This window comes from Engraulis encrasicolus, chromosome 9 (assembly GCF_034702125.1).
Source record: "Engraulis encrasicolus isolate BLACKSEA-1 chromosome 9, IST_EnEncr_1.0, whole genome shotgun sequence".
Classification (NCBI taxonomy): domain Eukaryota; kingdom Metazoa; phylum Chordata; class Actinopteri; order Clupeiformes; family Engraulidae; genus Engraulis; species Engraulis encrasicolus.
In genome coordinates, this window is record NC_085865.1 from 56354908 (window position 1) to 56381240 (window position 26333).

A 26333-nucleotide genomic window follows, 5' to 3' on the forward strand; every position below is an offset into this window, starting at 1 on the left:
TTCATTACACTTTGTAACATTAAATAACCTTCCACCTTCCATTTTGTTAATGTATTTTCATGGTAAAAACACGCCTATGGTGCACAGTTCAGTAGTTTCCCCAAGAGTCAAAATCAACTGACGTTGCAATGTAATAGACACTTTGTCCGTTGCCATTGACAGCATGCTGATATTCAGAGACAAAAGACCTGCCAACATTGAGGAGCCCCATTCAAGTGAACGGCGCATTCTACAGAAGGATGTCAAGCAATGTCATAAGACCTGTTAACGCCTTCCTCCTACACTGCACAATCTGAACGGTGGGACTGAGCAATCGCAGCAGAGGCCGCCTCTAAACTACCTAGTTTAAATCAAACACTTCCTGTCTCTGGAGAACAGGTGTGCCTCTATCTATACAGTCAGGAGCATCAACAAGAACTGGACTGCCGAGGAGAAGTCCACTCACGTCCATGCAGAGCAATGCAAAACCAACAGATGCAGCCAAGCAGTCAAACAGATACAGACATTTTGAGCTTTTGATAAAACGCAAGCACTGCTCAATTATTGTATGAGTTTAAGTTTTTGACTGTAAGTGTGTGTGTGTGTGTGTGTGTGTGTGTGTGTGTATTCTACCTTGAACTTCATAGAGCTGATCCTGTAGAGGATCTCTCCCATGTGTTCTCTAATCATGGCCCAGGTGATCTTGTTGTCGCTCTGGGCCGTTGTCTCCACTGCATGCCGCGCCATGTCGTAGAACGCAATCATGTTGGACAAGATGCCCACGGTCTTGTAGAACGGACAGAACCTGCATAGGAACAGCAGAACAGGTTAGAATCTAAAGGAAGACGACAGAACAGCTTAGAAGAGTGTTCCTCAGTCCATAAGGTGTGTCATGACAGGTGTTTGTCACTAAGCTGAAATAAATTATGGACTCAATAAATGTGTCAGTAAATATGTTAAACATGGTGAGCAGCTTTTTGTGAATATGAAAAAGGTGACAGCTTCCTTAAGCGGCGTACACACACATTACTAGCTTCTTGCTTGCTCGCCTGCTCGCCACTCTTTCATGGAATGTTCGCTGTAAGTTCCCGCGGTTTTAACTGCCAATGTACAGGCGAGAGGTACCGAACCCTGCTTTCCAATTATTACTCGCTTACTCGCCTCGCTCAAACTTAAAATATTTTGAACTCGCCCACAATCCGCCCACTAAGCATCGCTTGTACAGTACTCGCATACTCGCCTCGCTGGAACACATTGACATTCTATTAACTTAATTCGCTAGCGAGTAACTAGTAGCAACGTGTATGTACGGCCCTTTAGGCAGTGTAAGCTCTGGTTAGCCTTTTTCCTAGCCAGACTCATGGTTTGCCACAAACCGTGAGTAATATGTGTATTAGTACCTGTCGTAAGGGGTGTATCCGTTCTGCTGCAGGAAGTCGTCCTTGATGAGCTTGGCCACCTCCAGAGTGATCTTATCCGTTTCAGCAAGAGAAGCCTGGAGATACAGGGATGGAGAGATAGATGGAGAGAGAGAGAGAGAGAGAGAGAGAGAGAGAGAGAGAGAGACAGACAGACAGACAGACAGAGACAGAGACAAAGAGTGAAAACAAGACGAAGAGAAAAGAAAAGAGCAAATGGAAAAAGTTGACATGAAGTGTGTTAAGGGTTGGCCTCGACACAATAGGACAAAGAGACTAAATAATGCTCCTCATCACACACGCACACGCACACACAGCTGAGTAGAACAACAGCAGCAGATCCACCCCCAGCTTTAGATGACAATGAGCAGTCACTGTCCTGCCTAAAAAATACCTAAATATATACACTACTCCACCCTAAAGTTCACAATAACACAAATAAGTTTATTTACAACTAACCATTTTGCAGAGAAACAAAACCCTCTCACACACATACACACACACACACACATTAACATCTTCAGGACAAGTGTATAAGAACAGGAGTGAAGCACACCTCTGTACCTATCCATCTAACCCGGCGGATGCACCCTCTGCATTAGATGACATATTATATTATATTGTATTATATTACATTACATATTATATTGATATCATATATCATGTTGTGTAATACGACCATATAACCCCCTGCATTAGATGACAACAAGCAGTTAGCAATCACTGGCTTAAAGAATCCTCCACCCTTGACTTCACAATGACAGACACAGACCTTGACCTCTTTCTCTCACGCACACACAGACACACTAACGACCATGCCAAAGAACCACTCCCTCCATCGGTCTTTTCCTCACCTTGCCGACCAGCTGTACGATTTCAGCCAGGTCCTCCTCCTCCTGTAGGATCTCCTTGGCTTTGGTCCTGAGGGGCACAAACTCGGGGAAGTGTTTGTCGTAATACTCGTCAAGTGCGCGTGTGTACTTGCTGTAGCTGATGAGCCAGTTGACGGAGGGGAAATGCTTACGCTGGGCCAACTTCTTATCCAGACCCCAGAACACCTGACAAGACACAATCACACGTGAATAACCACACGCACACACAAACACGTTACTCATCACACACACACACACATACAGTACATACACACAGTACATTTTAACACACATGCCAGCTTTTATAGTCCTGTGTAAACAAATAGACTGTGATTACCAATGAATTTGCATTTTATGCCACTAATCAACACCAGGGCTTGACACTGGCACCTGCAACCGGCCAAATGCTGGTGAAACTTGGCTGTGGCTAGTAATACTTTCAGTGTCACTAGCCAATTTGGCTGGCAGCTTATTCCTTGGTATGAAATACGAATCACAGTAGACTATATTCTGTTGTTTGGCCCTTGTGTATAAATTGTTTGTAACTCAGTTTCTACTTGCTTGATTGTTTGTAACTCAGTTTCTATTTGATTGATATACTTTCATATGGAAAGCTATACACTCTTCTTGTTTTAGCACCTCATCTTCTGATGTTAGACGTACACCATCATGATAAAGAAAAAAAACAATATAAAATCTGTGGCTAGTGGAATACCTGAATGGCTAGTGGCTTGGGAAAAATCACTAGCCACAGTGGCTGTTGAGTGAAAAAAAGTTAATGTCAAGCCCTGATCAACACGTGTCCTACATGTATGACACCCAGGGTGGCCGAAGTAAACCACATGGGACTGAATTTAACTAATAATTGATAACAGATGTCCTACCTGCTCAATACTGTATTTACATTACACTCAGCTGACGCTTTTATCCTAGGCGACTTAAGGTTGTTTACAGGGTATCGTTTACAGTCCCTGAAGCAATGTGGGGCTAGGTGCCTTGCTCAAGGGCACTTCAGCCATGGATGGAGAGGAGTGGAAGGGTGGGATTCGAACCTGCAACCCTCTATATCTAACAGACTGTATTAAACTACTAGGTAACCAACAGGTGTCCCACCCGTATTACCCAGGGTGGTCGAGGTTAACCACATAAGAGACTGAATTTAACAGGTTAACTAACTACCGGTAATAACCAACAGGTGTCCTACCAGTACCCTACTGTATTTTACAGGCTAACTAATATATAACCAGGTGTCCTACCTGTACAATACTGCATTTAACTAATACACTGTAAAACATTGCAAGAGAGTTAAACGTATAAAGCTAAGTTGCACTGCTACCTTAAGTTTGTAAGTTAACTCAACTCGACACTTATGGTGCATTCCAGTCCCAAATCATCCTAGTAGGAGATCGCACTTATCCAACCTCGTACTACGAAAAACGTTCTGGAACGCCAGTCGAAGTGGGAGCTCCAACTAGCGAGGTCGGGGTGATTCGCACAACTCCCACCTCAACAAATCGAAGTCGGATAATAATGGCGGCCCCCCATGTAGCCGTTATTTAAAATGTCAATAAATAGTGAAACTCCATTTCTCTTTTGTGCAGCTGTTCCAAACACAGCAATTTTTACTCAGCATAAACTTTGTGTTATTACACGATATTGTGTCAACATAAATGTAACATATGGCAGAGTAATAACTATTGTGGCTTTTTTGGCTCGTATGAAAACACCTTGCTAAAGTCAGCTGAACCGCGGCGGTTGCCATGGATGTAGAACTTCCACTTCAACTGTCAGGAACGGCAGCTGAAATATCCAGGTAGGATAAGTGTGATCTCCTACTAGGATGACTTGGGACTGGAATGCACCATTATATCAAGGCTCTCTCAAGTTGAGTTAACTTACAAACTTAAGGCAGCAGGGCAACTTACTTTTTTTACGTTTAACTGGCTGCAAAGTTCTACAGTGTGGGTAATGGGCTGGTATGTGTCCTACCTGTACGATACCCAGGGTTGCTGAGGTGACGGGATCTGAGAAGTCACCACCAGGGGGCGATACACTGGAAAACATCATCAGAATACATTAGTTAGAACAGCAGGGTTCCCAACCATATCAAACTTGGGGCCCATTTCAGAAGTTCACAAATGTTCAGGCCCACCTCTGACCCAATAACTGATACAACTCAAATAAATAGTCAATAGCTGCACACACACAAATATTATTTAGATTTTTAGAAAATGATTTCAAGAAGGCCAACTTGGAATACTTTCAAGGCCCACAGTTTGAGAATGAGACATTATGGACTTCAGATGACTAGGAAAGTACTTATTGGAAAAATATACTGTTAGCTGTTCATTGACATGCATCCTCACTTTTTATTAATACAGTCAGCGCTTGTTTTTCTTCATTTGATTTTGTCTTAAAAAGGTACACTGTGCAGGAATTGGTCAAAAAGGTACTGCAACTATGCTGCTCATTGAAACTGGGCTGCCTATTGCCAAATTTGATCTTTACATGAAAGTTTACTAAGTGATAAACAAAATATTTTCTAGTAAGATTCAAATACAGTAATTTTTGCAGCTAAAAATGGCCATTTTTGGAAATTAAAATGGCGGACCTTGGAGAAGATCCCCCTTTTCATGTATGAAAAGTGAAATGTTTCCTTAATGAATACTTAGAATTTGATGGTGGTGGTCAGTATTCATGAAAAAGGTAACATTAGTGAATGGGCAGCATGAATTCTGGAAATAAATGACTAAAAATCTCGCACAGTGTCCCTTTAAGGGATCACTCACTTTGAAGGTCACTTGAGACCGAGTGAAAGGGTTAGCAGATCAAATCTTGGCTTAAAATATTGGGCGGAACTGAACATTATGATAGAAATGTAGATTAGCCTCCAAGTCGGGAAATGACATTCCAAAGCCGCCATATGTGGTCATAGATAGTATCAATAGATTAGGAGTGCGCAGGTGCTTCAGTGGACAGTGTGTGATGGAGACAGAGCAGGGAAGGCCCTCTAGTGTTGGTCTGCAGCACTACGTTATTAGATCAGATGTGCAGCATCACACAGACAAGTGTCTAAAGGGCTCTGGTATACTTCACGTGCACACTTTGGCGCATTTGGCGCGAGAACCATTCAAATGTGGCAGACCATTCATAGTCAAAAGCGCCATTAACAGGCTTTCGCTTGCATTTTCGGAAGTGTGCCCTCTGCTGTTCATGAGAGAAACGGCAGTATCTTTCGCAACTCGCAGCGTGAGTTCTACAGATGTATAAAAATAGAAAGCCAAACACGGCTGCTGTAGGGCTACTGAACGTCTGACTTATGACTTACCACATTGAAACATAGATTTGTGTTGTAGCCTACATTGCCAGATCATTCCAAGACCATGTGAGAGCATTGTTCTGGCTGCAGAATTTATAAATAGATCGCCAAACACAACGTGCTTCTGAACAAAGTAAACAATTGTTTCACTGAACAACATTTCAATCAATCAATCAATCAAGAGTTTATTGTCATTGTCAAAAAAGGCAACGAAATTTAAGGGAGAAGATAAAATAACTCTCAGTGACATTTATTAAAATGATGCAGGGTCCATTCTGTAGTAGCCTGCAGTAGCTGTAGCCTCTCTTCGCAACTCCTGCTTTGTCTGCCTACCTGCATGGTCACTGGTGGCGTACGCCAAGTTACAAAAAATGTGGGGTGCACGACCTTGCGCCGCGCCAGCTTGCGGAGGTGCGTGCGACGTCATTTTGAGCGCGCTCTATCGTCGCGAGTGAGGTATGAATGAGGTTAGCGCCAGTAACGCTAAGTATGAATCCGCCTTTAGGTACCAGTGCCAATGAGGCTGGAGGTGGAGTGCAAGGTCTTGTTGTAGGAGTGTAGGGGTGCGTGTTTGTGCGCCATTAACCTAACCACCTTGGTGATATGGTTGGCACAAGGAGAGGAGGAGATCGGGGGCCGAGCTACGCGATGATAACCAGGCCATTTGTTGAAATTTCACTTGGTCGAAAATGCGCAGCTTTTCTCCAAACAGTTAAGTAGCCCATCTTAACTTGTTTCATTACACGCGTAAAATAACATAATGAACTATGACCCAAAAATATTTTAAATACGGCAATCATGTGCAGCCACTTCTTCAAGTCTCTTACTTAAATCCTGGAAGTGTGCTTTGTGCTGGGTACAAAAACAAACAGGCTAAAAGACAGTTTTTATCCAAAAGCAATCTACACACTAAATTTTGCACAGCTGACTTTTTAAAATCTTAATTATTTTTATACAGTATATATATAGGTTCTTTGTTGATTTTTAAGCACCGTGAGCATCTGCACTTTACCAATTTCGTTGTACCTGTACAATGACAATAAAGTTTCATTCATTTCATTTATGCACACTGCGCAGTTTAATTGTAATTCTATCCGCCCAATCGGCTTGCGCTGATGAATATTAACCTTGTGCATAATTTTAGTCTTAATTATTATTATTATTAACTAACATTACAAGACGACAGTCTCCACCAACAAGACAACTATTGGCAGTGTGTGTACTAAGTATGAAGCGACGGGGCATTACCACCCAGCTGCGATCGCAGATGATTGTGAATTAATATGCGTGCATTAATTTCATTGAAGGTTCGTCAGGGGCGGAAGAATTTTGAAATCGTGTTGTGCGCCTTCACACGGCGGAATGATCCTGACTCGTTGGACCAATCTGTTTCGAGATTTCAGCCAGAGAGTAGTAGTTTGAGATGTAGAGTAAATTGCCATGGCAACATACCTCACGTCAAACATATCCACCTTTCGTAGTATGAGTTAATCGCGAAGCTGGTTACTCTAGAACCCAATAAGCCAGAAAAACAGCTCCGTAGTACAGGCCCAGCTGTCTACCATGTTGTACAACACAGCTCTGGACAGTGGCGGAACAATTGCACACAGGGCCCCAGGGCAAGAGACTAACCCCCCCACACACACCCCCACACCCACACAAACACACAGGTTATAATAGGGCCCCCACTATCAATACAGGAGGGCCCTAAGAAAGTCTAATTCTACGTCTACGTCTAAGTCTAAGTCTAAGTCCAGCTCTGATATATCTACCATGTTTTACAGCACACCATTGGGATATCTACCATGTTTTACACAGCATAGTCAGTACTAAAGATGCACCGGATCCTGATTTTTAGGATCCTGCCGGATACCGGACCCACTGCTTAAGATCCTGCCCGATCCGGAACCGGATAACGGATCCTACGAAAGGGTAAGACACATAGCCTATTCGCACATGTGGGCCCTTTTTATTACGTTGGCTCAAACTATTTTTTAGACTCATTGGCGTACTGCCAGACTGCCTGCAACGGCCGCTTCTAAAGGGCTTTCACTCCATGCAGCGATTGGGGTTGTGAAAGACTCACTGAAAAGCCTAGGCAACGTAAAAACTAGACATGCACCAGATCCTGATTTTTAGGATCCTACCGGATACCGGATCCACTGCTTAAGATCCTGCCAGACCCCGATCCTGTGAAAAACCCTATTATCCTGCCGGATCCGGAACCGGATCTTGGATCTTGGTGCATCTCTAGTGAGTACCTACAACGCCAACACTGCTCTCTAGTGTTCAAAAATGAAACTTACGCCCCCACGATGCTGACGCTCCCCTCCCTCTCTGGGTTGCCAAGACACTTCACTCGGCCCGCACGTTCGTAGAACGACGCCAGACGCGCTCCCAGGTAAGCGGGGTAACCACTGTCTGTAAAGACAAACACACACACATTTATAAGAATACAGGGTAACCACCATGTGTATGAGTGTGTCAAGGTGTGTGTCGTGATATTGTAAGGATCAGCAGTTTGCATTAGAGGTGTGTGTAATGTGATGCTACCAGACAATGTAGTAGGTGTATGTGGTGTAACAGAATGAGGATCTTATAAGTGATATGTGTGTGTAGGGTTACCAACCGTCCCTTGAAATACGAAATCGTCCGGTATTTAGAAATAAAAGTACAGTTTCGTATTAAGCTGAAACGGGACACAATCTATGTTTCTAATAATTTAAGAAATCTCTGTATCGCGGTCTGTTCCAGGCATAACTGCCGCAGCACTGCAACAAATGATCTCAAATTTGGAAGGTGACTTATGTGGTATGGCGGGTTGCAGAACAACGCTTCACACCGTTTGGACATGAAATACTTTAGATATTAGTTAAACTAATTATCTCTCACAGCATTTTGCCTTTTGTCACCATGGAATCAGTAGCCTTCCCAACATTCCATATTTAATTGCCCACCAGTGGCAGCGCAACAAGCCAAACACTAAAGACACTGACCGGCAGCTACACACACCTTGCCTACTACACACACTAAAGTTTCATGCCGGGTAGATCCTGAAATACCAAAGATATTAGTTTAACAAATTGCCATTGCCTTTTGCCGCTCTGGTAGATAGCTACACCTGCTACAAACCTAACATTCCTTAATCAAGGCGGCTGAGCACCACTAACTACACACAAATGCCTGCTATACAATAAACTCCACCAAACTTGCTCTCTCCCTCGCTCCATCGCTGACAGTTTAAAATAACTATTCATGTTCACATTCGCTAGGTCTCCAAAATATCCCAGTTCTTTTTTTTTCTAGTAGAGTAAGCTACAAAACACAACACGAGCAAATGGGCACAATGGGCTCTACACTAGTATGGATAAAATGCAGGAAAATGCATCAAGAAATACTCCCGCGACAATGAAGTGTTCCGTATTTTTTTCCACAGTTGGCAACCCTATGTGTTTTCTTACCAGCGGGCATCTCAGCCAGTCATCCTGAGATCTCCCTGAAAACTATTAAAGGCGTGTGTGTATGTGTTTGTGTGTTAGAGGCGTGCGATTGTGTGCGTGTTCGTACCAGCGGGCATCTCGGCGAGTCGTCCTGAGATTTCTCTGAGAGCTTCGGCCCATCGAGAGGTGGAGTCAGCCATCATACTCACGTTGTAGCCCATATCCCTAAAGTACTCAGACAGGGTGATACCTAGACACATACACACACACACACACACACACACACACACACACACACACACACACACACACACACACACACACACACACACACACAGTTAGTCGTTCATGATGTTCACATTTTAGCTCATATCCCTAAAGTAAGGTGATACCTAGAGACAGACAGACACACACGCACACACAGTGTTGGATGGTAAATGGACTGCATTTTAGGGACGCAAACGATTAATCAATTAATCGACTTTAATCGATCAATGCGTTAATCGATTACAAATTATTAATCGCAATTAATCGACAATTCAACTGACAAGAGACCCAGGTGAAATGGGCATGTGAAGAGGGGTGTGAATAGTGGGAATATTTAAATCACCTTTGGATTAAGTCATTGAAATAGAATTGATTTAAATGTGGTATTTTATCTCAATGTTTAATTAAAATTTTAGATTTAGTATTTTTCTTTGAGAAACATTGAGATTTTGGGGGGGAAACGCTGCTTATCAATTAATTGTAAGTCGATCGATAAGGCAATCAACTAATGATTAATGAATTAATCGATAATTTGCATCCCTACTGCATTTATATATAGTTTTTACACTACTTCCAGCACTCAAAGTGCTTTACAATGCTCGACATACTCCCATTCACACAATGGTGGCCGTGGCTTCCACGCATGGTACCATGTAACAGTGCAGTGCCCTACCGTTTGAGCCATGGCTGGGGCCGTTATAGTGCGTCATGTTTCCTGTGCAAACGGAGGCCTTGAGCCATGGGCATGTTGGAGATGTACTACACGCTCACTGGCCACTTTATTAGGCACACCTTTCCAACTGCTCATTGAATGCAAATTTCTTATCAGTCAGTCACATGGCAGCAATTTAATGCATTTACACACGTAGTGGTCAAGACGACCTGATGCAATTCAAACTGAGCATCAGAATGGCTAAGAAAGGTGATTCAAGTGACATTGAACATGGCATGGTTGCTTGTGCCAGATGGGCTTGGTTTTAGTATTTCAGAGACTGCTACTCTACTGGGATACTCACGTACAATCATGTTTACATGGTTTACAGAGAATGGCCCGAAAAAAGAAAAAAAGTGAGCAGCACTCTGTGGGCAGCAGTGAGCAGCAGCTCTGTGGGCGAAAACGCCTTGCTGATGCCAAAGGCCAGAGGAGAATGTCCAGATTAGTTCGAGCTGATACACAGGCAATAGTAAAACAAATAACCACTCGTTACAACCTAGGTATGCACAAGAGCATTTGTGAACGCACAGCATATCAAACCGTGAGTGCCACCAAGTGCCAGTACGATTAGCTAAGAACAGGAAAATAAGGCTATAAGTTGCACGGGCTGACTAAAATTGGACAATAGAAGATTGGAAAAAATGTTGCCTGGTCTGATGAGTCTTGATACTAGGGTGGTATGGTCAGAATTTTGCGTCAGGCTGGTGGTTTAATTGCCCGACTCTCGCCCAACCTGTGTAGTTCGGCAGGATTCCAGACCTCCGTGGCTGCTGTAGCTCCACATAGCTCCACCAGGGGACTCTGGAGCTTCACACCCACACAGAGGTCTGGTGACTTAACCAGGCTAGTGGTTTAATTGGGCAAGGATTTTTTTCCTTGACACAATTTGGGCCCCTTAGTACCAACTGAACTTTGTTTGAATGTCACATCCTACCTTAGTATTGCTGCAGGCAGTTAAGGCAGTTCTGAAAGCACAAAGGGGTCCAAGCCAGCACTAGCAAGGTGTACCTAATAAAGTGGTCAGTGAGTGTATAGCAAGTCCTCTAGCATCATGTTATAGTGCACCATGTTAAAGTGTTTTATGTTGTCTGTCTAAATGGAAGCCTCTTGGGCGGCCAAGGCCGAGTAGGGGGTGTGTTATTATATAGTTAACATATAGTGTTATAGCATTATGCTATAGCTAAAGTGCATTATGTTACCTGTGTAAATGGAGGCCTCTCTAGCAGCTACAGGCATGTTGGAGGTGTTGGCCACCAGGGCCGTTCTCTTCATGATGCTCTCCACCTTCCCGTCCACCTCCATGGTCAGCTATTGGACGACACAACCGTCAGTCACTCACATCCACCAATCAAGAGCCTGTGTATGGTGGTGACATCACTACGACGACATCTTAATGGAACGCTGCTGCCTACCTCGGGGAAGTCTCGGAGTACTTCAGACATCTCGTTTCCACGCTCGCCGCAGCCCACGTAGATGATGACGTCACTGTTGGAGAATTTGGAAAGGGACTGCGAGATGACGGTCTTGCCGCAACCGAACGCTCCAGGGATGGCAGTGGTCCCGCCCTGCACACACCTGTGGAGAGGTAACACCAAGAGACCAGGATCAGTAGTCTACATCTCAACCTCAACCATTACAATTCTCAATATTGTATACCTCAACACACCTGTGGACAGATGCAAAAGGCACAACACACTCAAAGGAACCTTCACACACCTGAACAGAGGTGACAAAAAAATAAAATTTTGGGGTGCTGTGGCGCATGCGCACACACGCTTAACACATGGCGATTGACTGTTACACACGCATGCGCGCACACACACACAAACTCACGGGAACAGTGCGTCGAGGACTCTCTGGCCAGTGAGTAGCGGGTGGTTGGCCGGCAGCTTCTCTGTGACGGGTCGCACCTGACGGACGGGCCACACCTGGATCATCGTAAACTTCTCCTTCACGCCCTCAAACTCCAACTCCAACACCACGTCCTGTTAGACACACACACAGATACGAGTAAACTCAAGCTCCACGTCCTAGTGGAGAGAGACAGAGGGAGAAAGAGGGATAGACAGACAGACCTGTACAGACAGACAGACAGACAGACCGACCTGTACATATCAGACATTGATGTCTGATAACTAGCACCTACTCCATACAATAATCGTTCTGCAAAGCTATACACAGACACTTTGCCCAGGGTTGGCATCAAGACAACATGCAAAAATCTCTGCACCTTCCCCTCATGTTACAAAAAAAGCAGATTCCACACACACTGTCTTGGTTTTGGTAGCTCTGCCAAGTGAACCAGTCGTGTCATGCTAATGTCCTGTTGCTGTTCACAGAGACAGGGAGAAATCAACAAGATGATCCACTTCAATGCGATATCCATCAATAAGACATTAAGACACCTGTGATGGAAAAACGATTATATCGCTCTAACGTCGGTTTGGGGCACTAAGTTAATTCGCTTGGAATATTTAGCACGTATGTGACGGGGTGATGTGTGTGTCAAGTGACATTAGAGGGGTGGTTGTGTGTGGTGTGTGGGGGACTTACCGAGACGTCGTAGTTCCCAGGGGGGGCCACGTAGGTGACGGTTCCCCGGTTGCGGGGGGGCAGCATCAGTTTGTGCTTGATGAGAGAGTTCTCAAACACCATGCCGTAGATATCACCCCCTGTAATATGGCTGCCCACCTATAAGCACACAAACAACAGACAAACACATCACTTTAAATTCCATGACTTTCCTTGACCACAAAAAACATAGAATTCCTATGACCTTCCATAAAAGGAAATGCCCAACATATTGATTGGATATTGGGGGAAGACAAAAACAACTTGTATTGTACAGACTGAATATTTTGCCACTGTACTATAATATTGTCAAAACTCACTGCACAAGAAAAAAAAATCATATTCTACCATTTTCCATGTAATTTCCAGGAATGCCTCTATCGAAATTCCATGATTGTCTAAGAATTACATGACCAGTGGGACCCCTGAAACAATAAAGAGCTACAGTATATGACAAAAACACCACCCTATGGCTGCCAACCTTCACAGGACACAGATGAACAGGGTTTATATACTGAAATTATACAAAGACAAAACAACACTCCATAGATATCACTCACATGCTCTCAGTACTAGTGGTGTCAACAATAATCGATTCGGCAATGCAATGCAGGGGCATGGACAATTCAATTCAATGCGACAAGTTCCATAATCGATGCGGCAAATTTTTTAAGTTTCAATTACTTCCGTGGATATTTTAGGAGCAAATTAATGTTAAATTAAATAAAGCACCAAAGCATTGAAAACTGCAAGACTGATACAGAAAACAGTCAATAAAATGTTGCTCAAAAATGTTGCTAAAAATTTGACTACTTGTATTGCCACATCATGACTGATGAAACATTTGCTTTGCTTTCAGTAGAAATGTAATGCATTGCAATGCATTGAAGAATTGAATCGAATCGAAACCTCCCGAATCGAGAGGGCAGTGCCAATGCACACCACTACTCAATACTAGCATACCGGTACTGTTTGTTCCATGGGAAGTGAATTCCCACTTGTCCTTGCTCAGGGCCCCTGATAGTTAATACAAACTTTCTCTATGGGTACATTCCATTATCCAAACTCCTGTCTTCAACCTGTGCTTGTGGCCCTTTGCTTCGCTGACGCCCCGCCTCCTTGGAGAAAACAATAAAGTTTCCCCGCTGTCAGCCTAGCACACAATTTTTGGGGGACTTTCCCCCTATTCAACATCCTGATTGCAAATGAGAAAAATGATTGCGCTTTTGCCAGATATTGAAGTAAACTTCTGTCGTCAATGACGTCCTGCAACACCATCACAAGGCCACAAGCACAAGGGGAGGACGGCAGTTAGGATAATGGAAAGAACCCAGATGTACGTACTCTGAGGTTCTTTGAGGGGTTGAACTCCCACTTGTTGTCCCTGCTCAGGGCCCCGATGTTGACTCCTCGGGGGATGTAGATGCTCTGTGTCATTGTGTTGATGTCCTTAAGGGGACGCTGGATACCGTCAAAGATGGAGCCCATGCAGCCAGGGCCCAGTTCCACGGAGAGGGGCTTACCCGTACGCAACACTGGGTCTCCCACAGACACGCCAGCTACACATATGCTTAAGGAAAACACCTAGACACCCCAGTATGCACTAGTAGATTACACTTCAATGTTATGTTACATTACATTGCATTTGGCAGACGCTTTATAACTAAAGCGACTTACAAACGAGGACATAATCATAGACAACATCAGTAGCAGATACAAAGTGCACAGGAAATATACAGAAGTTGAACAGCAAGTGCGGATGCGAAGAAGGGTTAGTTAGGTGTTTTTATGTAATGGTTTTGCGTGCGCCGCCGCGTCCGCCGCCGCGTCCTCCGCCGCGTAAGGTCTTTCGTGTTAACGCGATAACTTTTGAACGGATGTTTGGATTTGTCCCAGATTTTTGGGGTGTATGCTCTAGGGCAGGTTCCTGAACTGATTCGAGTTTGGAGGTCAACACTTTCAAGATGGCTGAATTCAAGATGGCCGAATTTTTGTTTGGTCCATAACTTCTGACCGGGTGGATGGATTTGTCCCAGATTTGGTGTGTGAATGCTCTAGGGTAGGTTCATGAACTGATTCGAATTTTTATTTCAACACTTTCAAGATGGCTGAATTCAAGATGGCCGAATTATTGTTTGGCCCATAACTACTGACCGGGTGGATGGATTTGTCCCAGATTCTATGTGAATGCTCTAGGGTGGGTTCATGAACTGATTTGAGTTTGGAAGACAACACTTTCAAAATGGCGGAATTTTCATTTGGCCCATAACTTCTGACTGGGAGGATTGATTTGCCCGGTAACACCTTATTTTAATGGTTCACCATTTCAGTGAATCTACCATATTAGGTACAGTGTAATAACCAATGTAACAATATTTAATACCATGTAATACTAGTGTAATACCAGTGTAACAATATGCAATATCAGGTACAGTGCAATAACGAGTGTAACAGTATGCAATACCATGTAATATAGTGTAATACCAGTGTAACAATATGCAATACCATGTAATACCACTTACGCACAAACACATGATGTAAGTTTAAAAAATGGCGGTGTTACACTGGTTATTACACTGTACATAATGTGGTATATCCACTGAACCATTAAAACAGTATTACCATTTGCCCCATTTTTTGCTTCATTTTCACAATAGTCGTTTGGTTTTAAGCCTATGCACGTCATGTCACGTCTGTATGCATCATATACGTTTACAAAATGGTGGACGGGAGTGGTAGAATGATGGGGGACTGGAAGCATCGTGTTTCGGGGATATACCTTAAGCAGTCGAAGGCGACTGCACAGGCAGTCTAGTTTTAAGTAGAGTAGAGTACACACACATACACAATCCCATCATGTCAAGAATCTGCCCAGGGGCTAGGTCAGCTCAATAATAAGAGATGCCAGCTAAGCACATCGTAAACGCTAATACATGGATACACAATACACGAGTATCCTGCAGCAAGCATGCACCCAGTCTAATGATGCCCATGCATTTCCAGCATTTAGAGAAATTAATTCTCAACGCGAGTCTCTTAAGATTTCCCTGAACTTAGAAATTATATTACATTACATTACTCTTAGCTGGAGTGGTGGTGGAACGGTCTCCCAGAGGAAGCAAGACTAACCACATCTCTTTCAGCCTTCAAGAACCAAGTAACGACTCTCCTCTTTCGTGACTATCTACAACACTAATGCCTGAGCTGCCCTAGTCTCAGGCCAGAATCTTGACATATGTGTGTGTATGTGTGTGTACTCTACTTTACTTCAAATTGCACCGCATAAGATGTGGCCAGAGTAGGCAATGCAACTACGCTGCTTATTGAAACTGTGCTGCCTATTGCTAAATTTAGTGTTTTTGTGAATATTTAAATAATAAACCAATATGTACTAGTATGACCAAAGTACAGTAAGTTTTGCAGCTAAAAATGTACAGTATATTTCTGGAAATTAAAAATGGTGGACCATGGAGAAGATCTCCCTTTTCATGTATGAAAAGTGCTATTTTCCCAGTCATACTGAATACTTAGAATTTGATGGTGGTGATAACATTTGTTAAAAGGTAACACTTGTGAAAGGGCAGCATGAATTCTGGAAATGAACTACTAATATATTACAAAGTGCACCTTTAAAAAAAACTAACCCTAACTAACCCTTCTTTGCATCTGCTTGTTGTTCTGTATATTTCCTGTGCACTTCGTATCTGCTAGTAATGTTGGCTATGATTATGTCCTCGATTGTAAGCCGCTTTGGTTATAAAGCGTTTCTCAAATGCAATGTAATATAATGTAATCTTAGCTGACACTTTTATCCAAACCGACTTCATCATTTTACAGGATAACGGTTACAGTCCCCAGAGCAGTGTGGAGTTGAGTGCCTTGCTCAAGGGAACTGCAGCAATGGATGGAGGTGTGGGGAGAAGTAAGGGAGGGGTTTGTACCTCCAACCTCATGATCTTAAGACCACCTCCCTAGCCATTAGGCCACGGCTGCTTTGCCAGAGATGACACCAACTACTGCTAGAGACAAACACCTCTTCATACAGTATATCACGAAAGTGAATACACCCCTCACAGTTTTGCAGATTTTTGAGTATATCTTTTCATAGGAAAGCATGACAGAAATGTAACTTTGACACAATGATTAGTGACCTTTTAACAACATATTTAACCGCTTAAATTTCTTGTTCACTCAGAAAAAAACTAAATACAGCCATTAATGTTTGAACATGTACTCACAAAAGTGAGTACACCCCATATTAAAATCCGGTAGAGAAGGGGCTATGTTGGCTCGAATCGTCTCGAAATGAAACGAAATGAAAAGGGATGACAAGGGAGGTCATCAGTGTGCGTTTCAACCTTTCTTTGCATTGAACTTTTACATTTTGAGTCTGCATCTGGCTTAAATAGATTGGTGTGAGATTTGAATGCAATCCTATGGAGAATATCATGATCTGCTTCAGTAGTCACAGTGCATGTTGACATGCATGTTTCTTTTAGGTGTATTTCAGATTGCCAATGTTGACAGCATTCATGCATCCCCAAACCATGTCAGTCCCACTACCATGCTTGGCTTATGAGAGGATACACCTTTTTTGTAAAACTCACTTGTTTACCACCACACATGCTTGACACCATCTAAAGCAAATTTGTTTATCTTGGTCTCTTCAGATCACACAACATGGTTCCAGTGATCCATATCCTTGGTCTGTTCATCTCTCTTGAGACCAAGATAAACAAATTTGCTTTATATGGTGTCAAGCATGTGTGGTGGTAAACAAGTGAGTTGTACAAAAAAGGTGTATCCTCTCATAAGCCAAGCATGGTAGTGGGACTGACATGGTTTGGGGATGCATGAATGCTGTCAACATTGGCAATCTGAAATACACCTAAAAGAAACATACATGTCAACATGCACTGTGACTACTGAAGCAGATCATGATATTCTCCATAGGATTGCATTCAAATCTCACACCAATCTATTTAAGCCAGATGCAGACTCAAAATGTAAAAGTTCAATGCAAAGAAAGGTTGAAACGCACACTGATGACCTCCCTTGTCATCCCTTTTCATTTTGTTTCATTTCGAGACGATTCGAGCCAACATAGCCCCTTCTCTACCGGATTTTAATCTGGGGTGTACTCACTTTTGTGAGTACATGTTCAAACATTAATGGCTGTATTTTGTTTTTTTCTGAGTAAACAAGAAATTTAAGCGGTTAAATATGTTGTTAAAAGGTCACTAATCATTGTGTCAAAGTTACATTTCTGTAATGCTTTCCTATGAAAAGATATACTCAAACATCTGCAAAACTGTGAGGGGTGTATTCACTTTCGTGATATACTGTATTGTTTGATATTCCGACAGGTGATACTGAAGTGGAGACACAGGTGCTGTATGGAGGCTTCTGAGTGTAGGATAGGCCATCCCCTCGTACATACCGTGTAAGACACACACAAACAAACACAGGAGTGTTCAGTAAAGGATACAGGTTTCCTCGTAGACCTGGATGGTTGCCATGTCTCCCTCCAGTCGGATGATCTCTCCTACCAGCTCACTGTGGCCGACACGCACCAACTCGTACATGGCAGCCCCCGCCATACTGGACGCAGTCACCACTGATTGGAAGGAACAGATACAGCATTAGCCAATCATACGTCAGTACGACACCAGCTCGCACATGGTAGCTGTGGGGGCAGTTCAGCCATGGATGAAAATGCTGGTAAGGGCGGGGTTTGAACATGCAACCCTCCGATATAAAAGCCAGCTCTCTCCTCAGCAGCCAGGAAAGTAATTTGATCACTTGACTCACATAGTCACAAAGTCAGTTACTGTACATGCGCGATTGAGATAAACAACATTAATATATTTTACACATGAGTGCATTGACACATAGTTACTCAAATAGCTATTTAGAATTTTTCACATGACTTAAGTCATGAAGATATTTTCCTGCATGATTCAGATAGTCACACAGCATTGAAATGTACTGACCAGGCACAATTCAATAATAACTTTAATAATAATAATAATCATAATAATAATCATCATCATTATTATTATTATGATTCAATTGTAATAAACAGCAGAGTTCCTGACTTAAAGGTACACTGTGCAGGAAATGGTCAAAAAAGGTACTGCAACTATGCTGCTCATTGAAACTAAAATGCTATTGGCTATTTCTGGAAATTCAAAATGGCGGACCATGGAGAAGATCGTACAAAAAGTGCAATTTTTCCAGTCATAATGAATACTTAGAATTTGATGGTGGTGGTAAGTATTCATGAAAAAGGTAACAATAGTGAATGGGCAGCATTAATTCTGGAAATAAACAACTAAAAATCTCACACAGTGTCCCTTTAATGCTACTGTAAACTGGGTACGGGTCTGGAGACGCTGTGCATGTATCCAAACTGATCCTCTCTATACTGTAACCCTAGCTAGTAGCTAATGCGTATGGGTTTACAGCATATTACTGTATACTGACTATATCTCTATATAGTAACACTAGCTACCGTGTATATTGGTTTAAAGCACATTACTGTATACTGACCGGGTCCAGAGACGCCGTGCACGTATCCAAACTCGCTCTCTTTCTCCTCATCACGGATCTTGGGAAGCTTGGAGAAATCCATGCTGAGGGAGACAATCTAGAGATAGAGAGATAGGGAGATAGAGAGCGAGAGAGCGAGAGAGCGAGAGAGCGAGAGAGCGAGAGAGCGAGAGAGCGAGAGAGCGAGAGAGCGAGAGAGAGAGAGAGCGCGAGAGTGCACATGGGGTGAAACAAAAGACATCACACATGTTTGTTCCAGAAATATATTTTAAAAGCTTTGAAGCAAGGCTGTTGAGAGACATTTTCTTTCAGTGGCTCTTTCAGACAGCTCACCTCCAGAACCCGGGGAACCTTTTTCATTCGAAGGGCCACTAAAAAGTCCTCAAAGGGCTGTACTATGAACACAAACCAGGATTTCCCCCTGCACTTTAGGTCTATATTGGTCTAACTTTACTACAGACCCCACATTCACAAGGTCCCTTGAAAACATAACTTAAATGTATTGCAAAATATAATTTCTAAGATTGCTTCACAAAACATTTCAAATTTCATGTCTGCATAGCGCCCATGGGTTAAAGCATAATTCCTATGTAACTGATGAATGAGTCCTGTTCAGTTCACACAGTTCACATTATGACTTAAGGCCAACGGAGGACATGGCGCAGCGCACTTAACCACTTTAACAATAAGTATTTAACCGATACACATTTTCATGGTTGGTCTCACACATCACTGGTGCTAGAACGTTATTGATCAGATCAGATCCCGCAGTGAACTCTGGACATTCAGGTCAAAAAGTAGGGTTATGCCAGGGACACATGCAGGGGAAATGAGTGAAGTGAAGGGAGTCGAAATTCCAATGTTTCATTAGGACAGCTCAACAGTCAATATGTCTTAGCAGTAGGGATGGTACAAACCGCACCGAAAACCGAAACCGTACAATTCACACACCATACCGAACCGTAAAATGCAGTCCGTGGCAAACCGCAATTCATGTACTACCCAGAAAAAAATATGTACAACAGAGATTCTAGGAGTATCTTATCCAGTCTCTCTGATTAACACATTATCATATAAGACCAATTAGAGGATGACACAATTAAAATCACACCAGTGCTCAGACAGCGCACATCAGCTGACGACAGCTGATTCAACTTGCGCATCATCACTTTATAATTGCAGTTATATAAATATGGTTTAATATTCCCAGTGCACTATTTATCATGAACTAAAAAAAAAAGAACCGTCGAGATCCGAAAACCGTGACCTTGACACCGTGATATGAACCGAACCGTGAATTTTGTGAACCATTCCACCCCTACTTAGCAGCATTTTGGGTTTTTTTTGCCTTTATTTCTGACAGGACAGAGGAGGAGAGACAGGAAATGAGTGTGGACAAGGATCGGCAAATGACCCGGGCCGGAATCGAACCCGGGTCGTTGGCATAGTAAGTGCCGTACCTTTAGGGCAAATCAAATTGATTGAATCACTCATGTTGTTGGTTTGATTGGCCGCCGCAGGCAAAATTCGCTCCTCATTTACGTTTTCTTAAACTTTGCTAAATATGTTGCCTTTGCCTGACTTCGCTTCCCTCATGGGAATGTATGGCTAAGTTTGCTTCACTTTTCGCACCAGTGACTCTCTATTCTTCATGAAATATCTTCCAATTGGACTCCGGACGGAGGTAGAAGCTGGATTTTATAGAGAGTGACTTGTGTATTAATCTACCTCAGTGAGAAGGTAGAGTGAAAAATACGCTCCCCTCCCGTGTTCTCTTCTGTACGTTAAAATTTCCTTTCTCCTGTCATACAAAGCAGCTGTGCAAATACAATCCCTCATATGCATTACCTCCCATTGTGTTGTGCTCTCACACCCGTGTTTGACACACACTCCCTCCTGTACACATGCTGTACATATCCGTGTGTGTGTGTGTGTGTGTGTGTGTGTTGACTGGGCATAACATGCATCGCTGGTAACCAACTCCTCTGATTGGCTGATTCATTTCCTCCCCGCTGCCAAGACTGAGATAGGCCATCTCCTTCTCGAGCAGTAACCATGGTGATACTCTTTATTTTGCCAAAGAATATGATGCGCAGCACGATACCACACAGGCGCACATACACACTGTGTGGTGCTTGGCAGGTGGCGCTGGGTAAGGGAAACCCTCTATTAAACACACAGAGGATGATGGACATGTCTCACCAGCCTGGCTGTCATGACAACTGCAAAGTCACATTGCCTACAATTGCTACTATTATTGGGCTACTGCACTACTGTACTAAGCTTACTACGCACACGCTAGTAGATAAACATACAACAGGCATACACGCATGCGCACAGCCCCACACACACAGCCCATCTGGTCTGTTCTAATCCTCTGTGTAGTGCCTGCAGGTGATCAGTCAGTAGTGTAGAGAGACAGCTCTGCTCTGATGAGATGAGGAAAACCTTCCTCCACACACACACACACACACACACACACACACAAAAGAAAACCTCCCTCATCACTGCTCATGAGTCACACACTACACCAACATACATAACTAGCAGCATCCATCAACCCCTGAGTACACACACACACACACACACACACACACACACACACACACACACACACACACACACACACACACACACACACACACACACACACACACACACACACACACACACACACACAGCTATCGCCAGACTCAACCTTCCTCCTCCTCCTCCTCCTCCTCCTCCTCCTCCTCCGTGCCCTGTCTGTCCTTCGCTGCCTAAAGCTCCATTAAGCTTCTTCCTCTTAGAGCCATTAGGAAGTGCTGAGGTGAGGATCCCCCATAGCGCCCCCTAGCTGCCTGGCCAACAACTACATCGGCACACAACACTAACAAGTAGCCAACCCTGAAACCACAGGGACCATCCGCCACACACCACACAAATCGATACGAAAAGAAACATTAAGCTTACATTAACAAATTGTTATTTACTTCGCTAATCAGTTTCATTTCAGAGGCATTTGCCATTTAAATTATCTACTACAGTGCCACTGCCTTCCAACCCGTTTGGCCTTGATGTCCGGTTTAATATTACGCAGTTTCACATTAAATATGTATGTTTTGTAAAGCAATCTTAGAAATTAAATTTGCAATACAATTAAGTTATATTTTCAGGGGACCTAGTGAAGGTAGGTCTGTTGTAAATAGAGATGCACAGGATCCAAGATCCGGTTCCGGATCCGGCAGGATAATAGGGTTTTTAACAGGATCCGGATCCGGCAGGATCTTAGGCAGTGGATCCGGTATCCGGCAGTTACCTAAAAATCAGGATCTGCTGCATCTCTAGCCTAGGTTTTTCAGTCAGTCTTTCACAACCCCAATTGCTGCATGGAGTGAAAGCCCCTTGGAAGCGGCCAGTGCAGGTAGTGTGGCAGTAAGCCAAGGAGTCTAAAAAATAGTTTGAGCCAACGTAATAAAAAGGGCCCACGTGTGCGAGTAGGCTATGTGTTTCAACTAGAGATGCACCGGATCCTGATTTTTAGGATCCTGCCGGATACCGGATCCACTGCTTAAGATCCTGCCGGATCCGGAACCGGATACCGGATCCTATGAAAGGGTTGAAACATATAGCCTACTCGCACACGTGGGTCCTTTTTATTACGTTGGCTCAAACTATTTTTTAGACTTAGTGGCTTACTGCCACACTGCCTGCACTGGCCGCTTCCAAAGTTCTTTCACTCCATGCAGCAATTGGGGTTGTGAAAGACTGACTGAAAAGCCTAGGATACGTAAAAAGCTGCCCCAACTGAGATGCCCCAGATCCTGATTTTTAGGTAACTGCCGGATACCGGATCCACTGCTTAAGATCCTGCCGGATCCGGATAGTCAGAAAAACCCTATTATCCTGCCAGATCCGGAACCGAATCTTGGATCCTGTACATAGTTTCAACCCTTTCGTAGGATCCGGTATCCGGTTCCGGATCCGGCAGGATCTTAAGCAGTGGATCCGGTATCCAGCATGATCCTAAAAATCAGGATCCGGTGCATCTCTAGTTGTAAAGGTTGCCACCTTCAATATAGGACTAAAGAGCAGGGGGGAAATCCTGGTTTGTGTTCAAAGTAAGGTCCTTGGAGGACACTATAAAATTTGAAGTGGCCTTTCGAATGAAAAAGGTTCCTCACCCCTGATAAGTGCTGACTGATTAATGACTGGTTTAGACAGCTGGGCTGATCATGTCTCCTCCCTGCTCTGGTAAACTCCACAGCACAAGGCTGTCATGCTGCAGTGAGCCATAGTTCTAATCTTGAGACACATCTGACACTAAGAGTACAGATGAGATGTGCTGGTCGTCTGGTGCGACACACACACACACACACACACACACACACACACACACACACACACACACACACACACACACACACACACACACACACACACACACACACACACACAAATGATCAGGAGTCACATGGTCACAGCAAATCACATGACTGGGACCATAAAAATCACAGCCTGTTTGAGGAAGTGAAAATATAACCCATGTTGAATGGAAAACACACACATTTGCCATAGGATCATAAGAGGAAGTAATGAGGTGAGGACTGGCTGGGGGTGGGGTTGGGCGGGATCTACTGTCCAGTAAGGCCAGAGCCCACCCAAAGTTGTGTGTATAACACTATATGATATAATAATGGCAGTGGTTTTCATATAGGCAATGTATACTTCCAATAATAATAAAAACCTTTCTAAATCAGATCAGCGTGTCTCTAACCAGTGGACACCCCAAAATTGCAGCAGCAGCCCCAGATGCCTTCCACTACTCCAACAGAGGAGAAGCACATCTGAAGTCTACAGAGGCAAACATCTCAAGTCTGACTTCCAGGTTTTGGGCCCCACAGTTGAGTAATTCAGTCACATGACACTAGTCACCAGACACCCACCATTGTTTCATCTGGCTACCCCTCACCAAAACACACACACACACACACACACACACACACACACACACACACACACACACACACACACACACACACACACACACACACACACACACACTATTGAGTGGATGTTACTGCCACCACCACTGCATAACAATGTAAAATATTAATATGTAAAAGTTTGTACCCACCACTTTACAAACCAAACCTACACCGGTGCCGTAAGCATGGAAGCGTCTAGCGATAGGCTGATGGATCATGGATCCACGCAGTGCCCACCTACGCTAAACGCTACAGACGCAGCAGAAAACGCAGTCAAATTCAATAAATGATCCAGCTAGACTTCAAAATGCTCTGCATTCTACATCGTGCTGTGAAGGTAAGGGGGTCGGAGCAGGTGCGCCGTGTAGAGATGGCATCACCGTGCTAATTACAAACACTGCGGAGTAAAGACACCAGACGTCACGACATAGCTGTCACGTGCCCTGTATTCCACAAAATGTATCTTACAATTCGACAATGGCCTAATGGTCCAGTCTGAATTAACTAAAATCGAACAGCTGTGTAAAACAGTGGTTACCACAACGCCGGTGTAATTGTGCATTTTAAACACGGACTTCTAAAAAAAACCCCAATGCATTTTAGAGTCACGATTCTGTGAGGAGTCAGCTGCAGCAAAGCGCCTGCTGAGGTCACATGATCCGATCTCAGCCGAAACATCCGTTTACTACGCTCGTTTACCTTCCAAGGCCTACCTGTCCAATTCACTCTGATATATTATTGCCATTAATGAATCCCCATATAGCTCAGATGGTAGGTCCGCTGTTGATTTGTGTTTAGTGAACTGCGTACGTGTAATTCCGATGGATTTTAGAGAGACATGGAACATCTCTAGAGAAAATCCCTGGATTCATAGTCACGCTAGGTGGCCAAGTGTAGCATAATAAATAATATGCGACATCATGACCAGTTATTTAGAGACGCAGAAGAGACATCACAAAATTGCATGTCCAAGGTTAAGCAAATTCGACGACCTGTCCACTCCACGGAACGAATACCTCATCCATTTCAGCGAATAGGTTACATTCAACACTGGCTAACATCAAACATTGTCAGTTTTATGTAATGTCGACATGTCAGCACGTCGTGCGTTAGCGTACATTATCCTTTTCGGCTAGCTAGCCACCAAGCAATGTAGCTTCATAATTCATTCCTATTTGTACGGTTAATAAAATCGGTTGTTTTCATCACACCGTGGCGGTCTTTAGGTTAGCTAGTGAGCTAACTACCGAGGTCATTTAGAAGCGTCAGCAATGAATGAAACACGAAGATCTGGACATCTATGCGCAGGAGAAAACGCTTGTTGGCTAGATCATCCTCTACACAACTCCAATTGAATACCAAGACGAACACTCAGGCAGTACATACACACAGTGTTTCTTCAAATAAACTAAAAAGACAATACCTTCGGATATGAGAAAGATCAAGTGTACGGTTCCTCTCCCTCAGAAAATATGAGAGCAGCTTGCGACGATGAGAAAAGTCAGGTGACTAGTCTAGCTGCCGTGCTGCGCACACATGATGCGCAAACTAAGCTGGTAGCAGGAAGAGGACGACGATGGAATGGAGTCATTTGGATCCAGTTGTCAGAATCAGCCTTACTGGCTTTGTTCAAGTTCAAGTCCAAGTCAAGTTTATTGTCAATTTCTTTACATGCACTGGTCATACAAAGAATTTGAAATTGCGTTTCTTGCTCTCCCATGCAGACATAGACTAATCTAGGTAAGGACATAGACAGTATAGACACAGACAGTACTCATACATGGACATAGACAGTATGGACGTAGACATTGCTCATACAGACATTTAAAGTGCAAGACTGGACAACAGAAGACTTGTAGAGAACATACATTAAGAGGAGGTATTTTGTTGTGCTTTTTCTAAAAGTCCTTTATAGCGTTCTGACATAGTAATAGTAGCATTTGAAGAAATAAATAATTAAAAAAGGTTTTTTATTAAATACACCAGCAGCAGTATGTGTGTGTGTGTGTGTGTTTGTGTGTGTGTGTGTGTGTGTGTGTGTGTGTGTGTGTGTGTGTGTGTGTGTGTGTGTGTGTGTGTGTGTGTGTGTGTGTGTGTTTAGTGCAGGTAGAAAGTGCGGTGTGCGTCTGTGTGTGTGTACCTGTGTATGTGTGTATGTGTGTGTGTGTGTGTGTGTGTCAGTGTGTGTATGTTTGGGTTTAGTGCAGTGTGCTTGTGTGTGTGTGTGTGTGCA

At 43.5% G+C, this 26333-nt stretch overlaps 1 protein-coding gene across 2 annotated transcripts in view; it reads right to left on the reverse strand.

Annotated features, from left to right (window-relative positions):
• The window catches only part of atp6v1ab (ATPase H+ transporting V1 subunit Ab), a 29203-nt gene extending 3569 nt beyond the window's left edge, over nucleotides 1-25634 (reverse strand). The window contains exons 1-14 of one of the 2 annotated variants that reach the window (XM_063207477.1): nucleotides 25524-25634; nucleotides 19134-19230; nucleotides 18070-18198; nucleotides 13926-14140; nucleotides 12564-12701; nucleotides 11844-11995; nucleotides 11423-11585; nucleotides 11210-11318; nucleotides 9156-9278; nucleotides 7895-8009; nucleotides 4259-4322; nucleotides 2252-2455; nucleotides 1380-1474; nucleotides 613-784 (exon numbers count right to left, since the gene is read on the reverse strand). In XM_063207477.1, the coding sequence (XP_063063547.1) occupies nucleotides 613-784; nucleotides 1380-1474; nucleotides 2252-2455; nucleotides 4259-4322; nucleotides 7895-8009; nucleotides 9156-9278; nucleotides 11210-11318; nucleotides 11423-11585; nucleotides 11844-11995; nucleotides 12564-12701; nucleotides 13926-14140; nucleotides 18070-18198; nucleotides 19134-19215 (1761 nt within the window). In that variant the 5' untranslated portion in view covers nucleotides 19216-19230; nucleotides 25524-25634. Of the gene's footprint in view, nucleotides 1-612; nucleotides 785-1379; nucleotides 1475-2251; nucleotides 2456-4258; nucleotides 4323-7894; nucleotides 8010-9155; nucleotides 9279-11209; nucleotides 11319-11422; nucleotides 11586-11843; nucleotides 11996-12563; nucleotides 12702-13925; nucleotides 14141-18069; nucleotides 18199-19133; nucleotides 19231-24249; nucleotides 24778-25523 lie in introns of those variants that run through there. The other variant, XM_063207476.1, reaches the window with a different exon arrangement.
• Nucleotides 25635-26333: the final 699 nt, after the last annotated feature.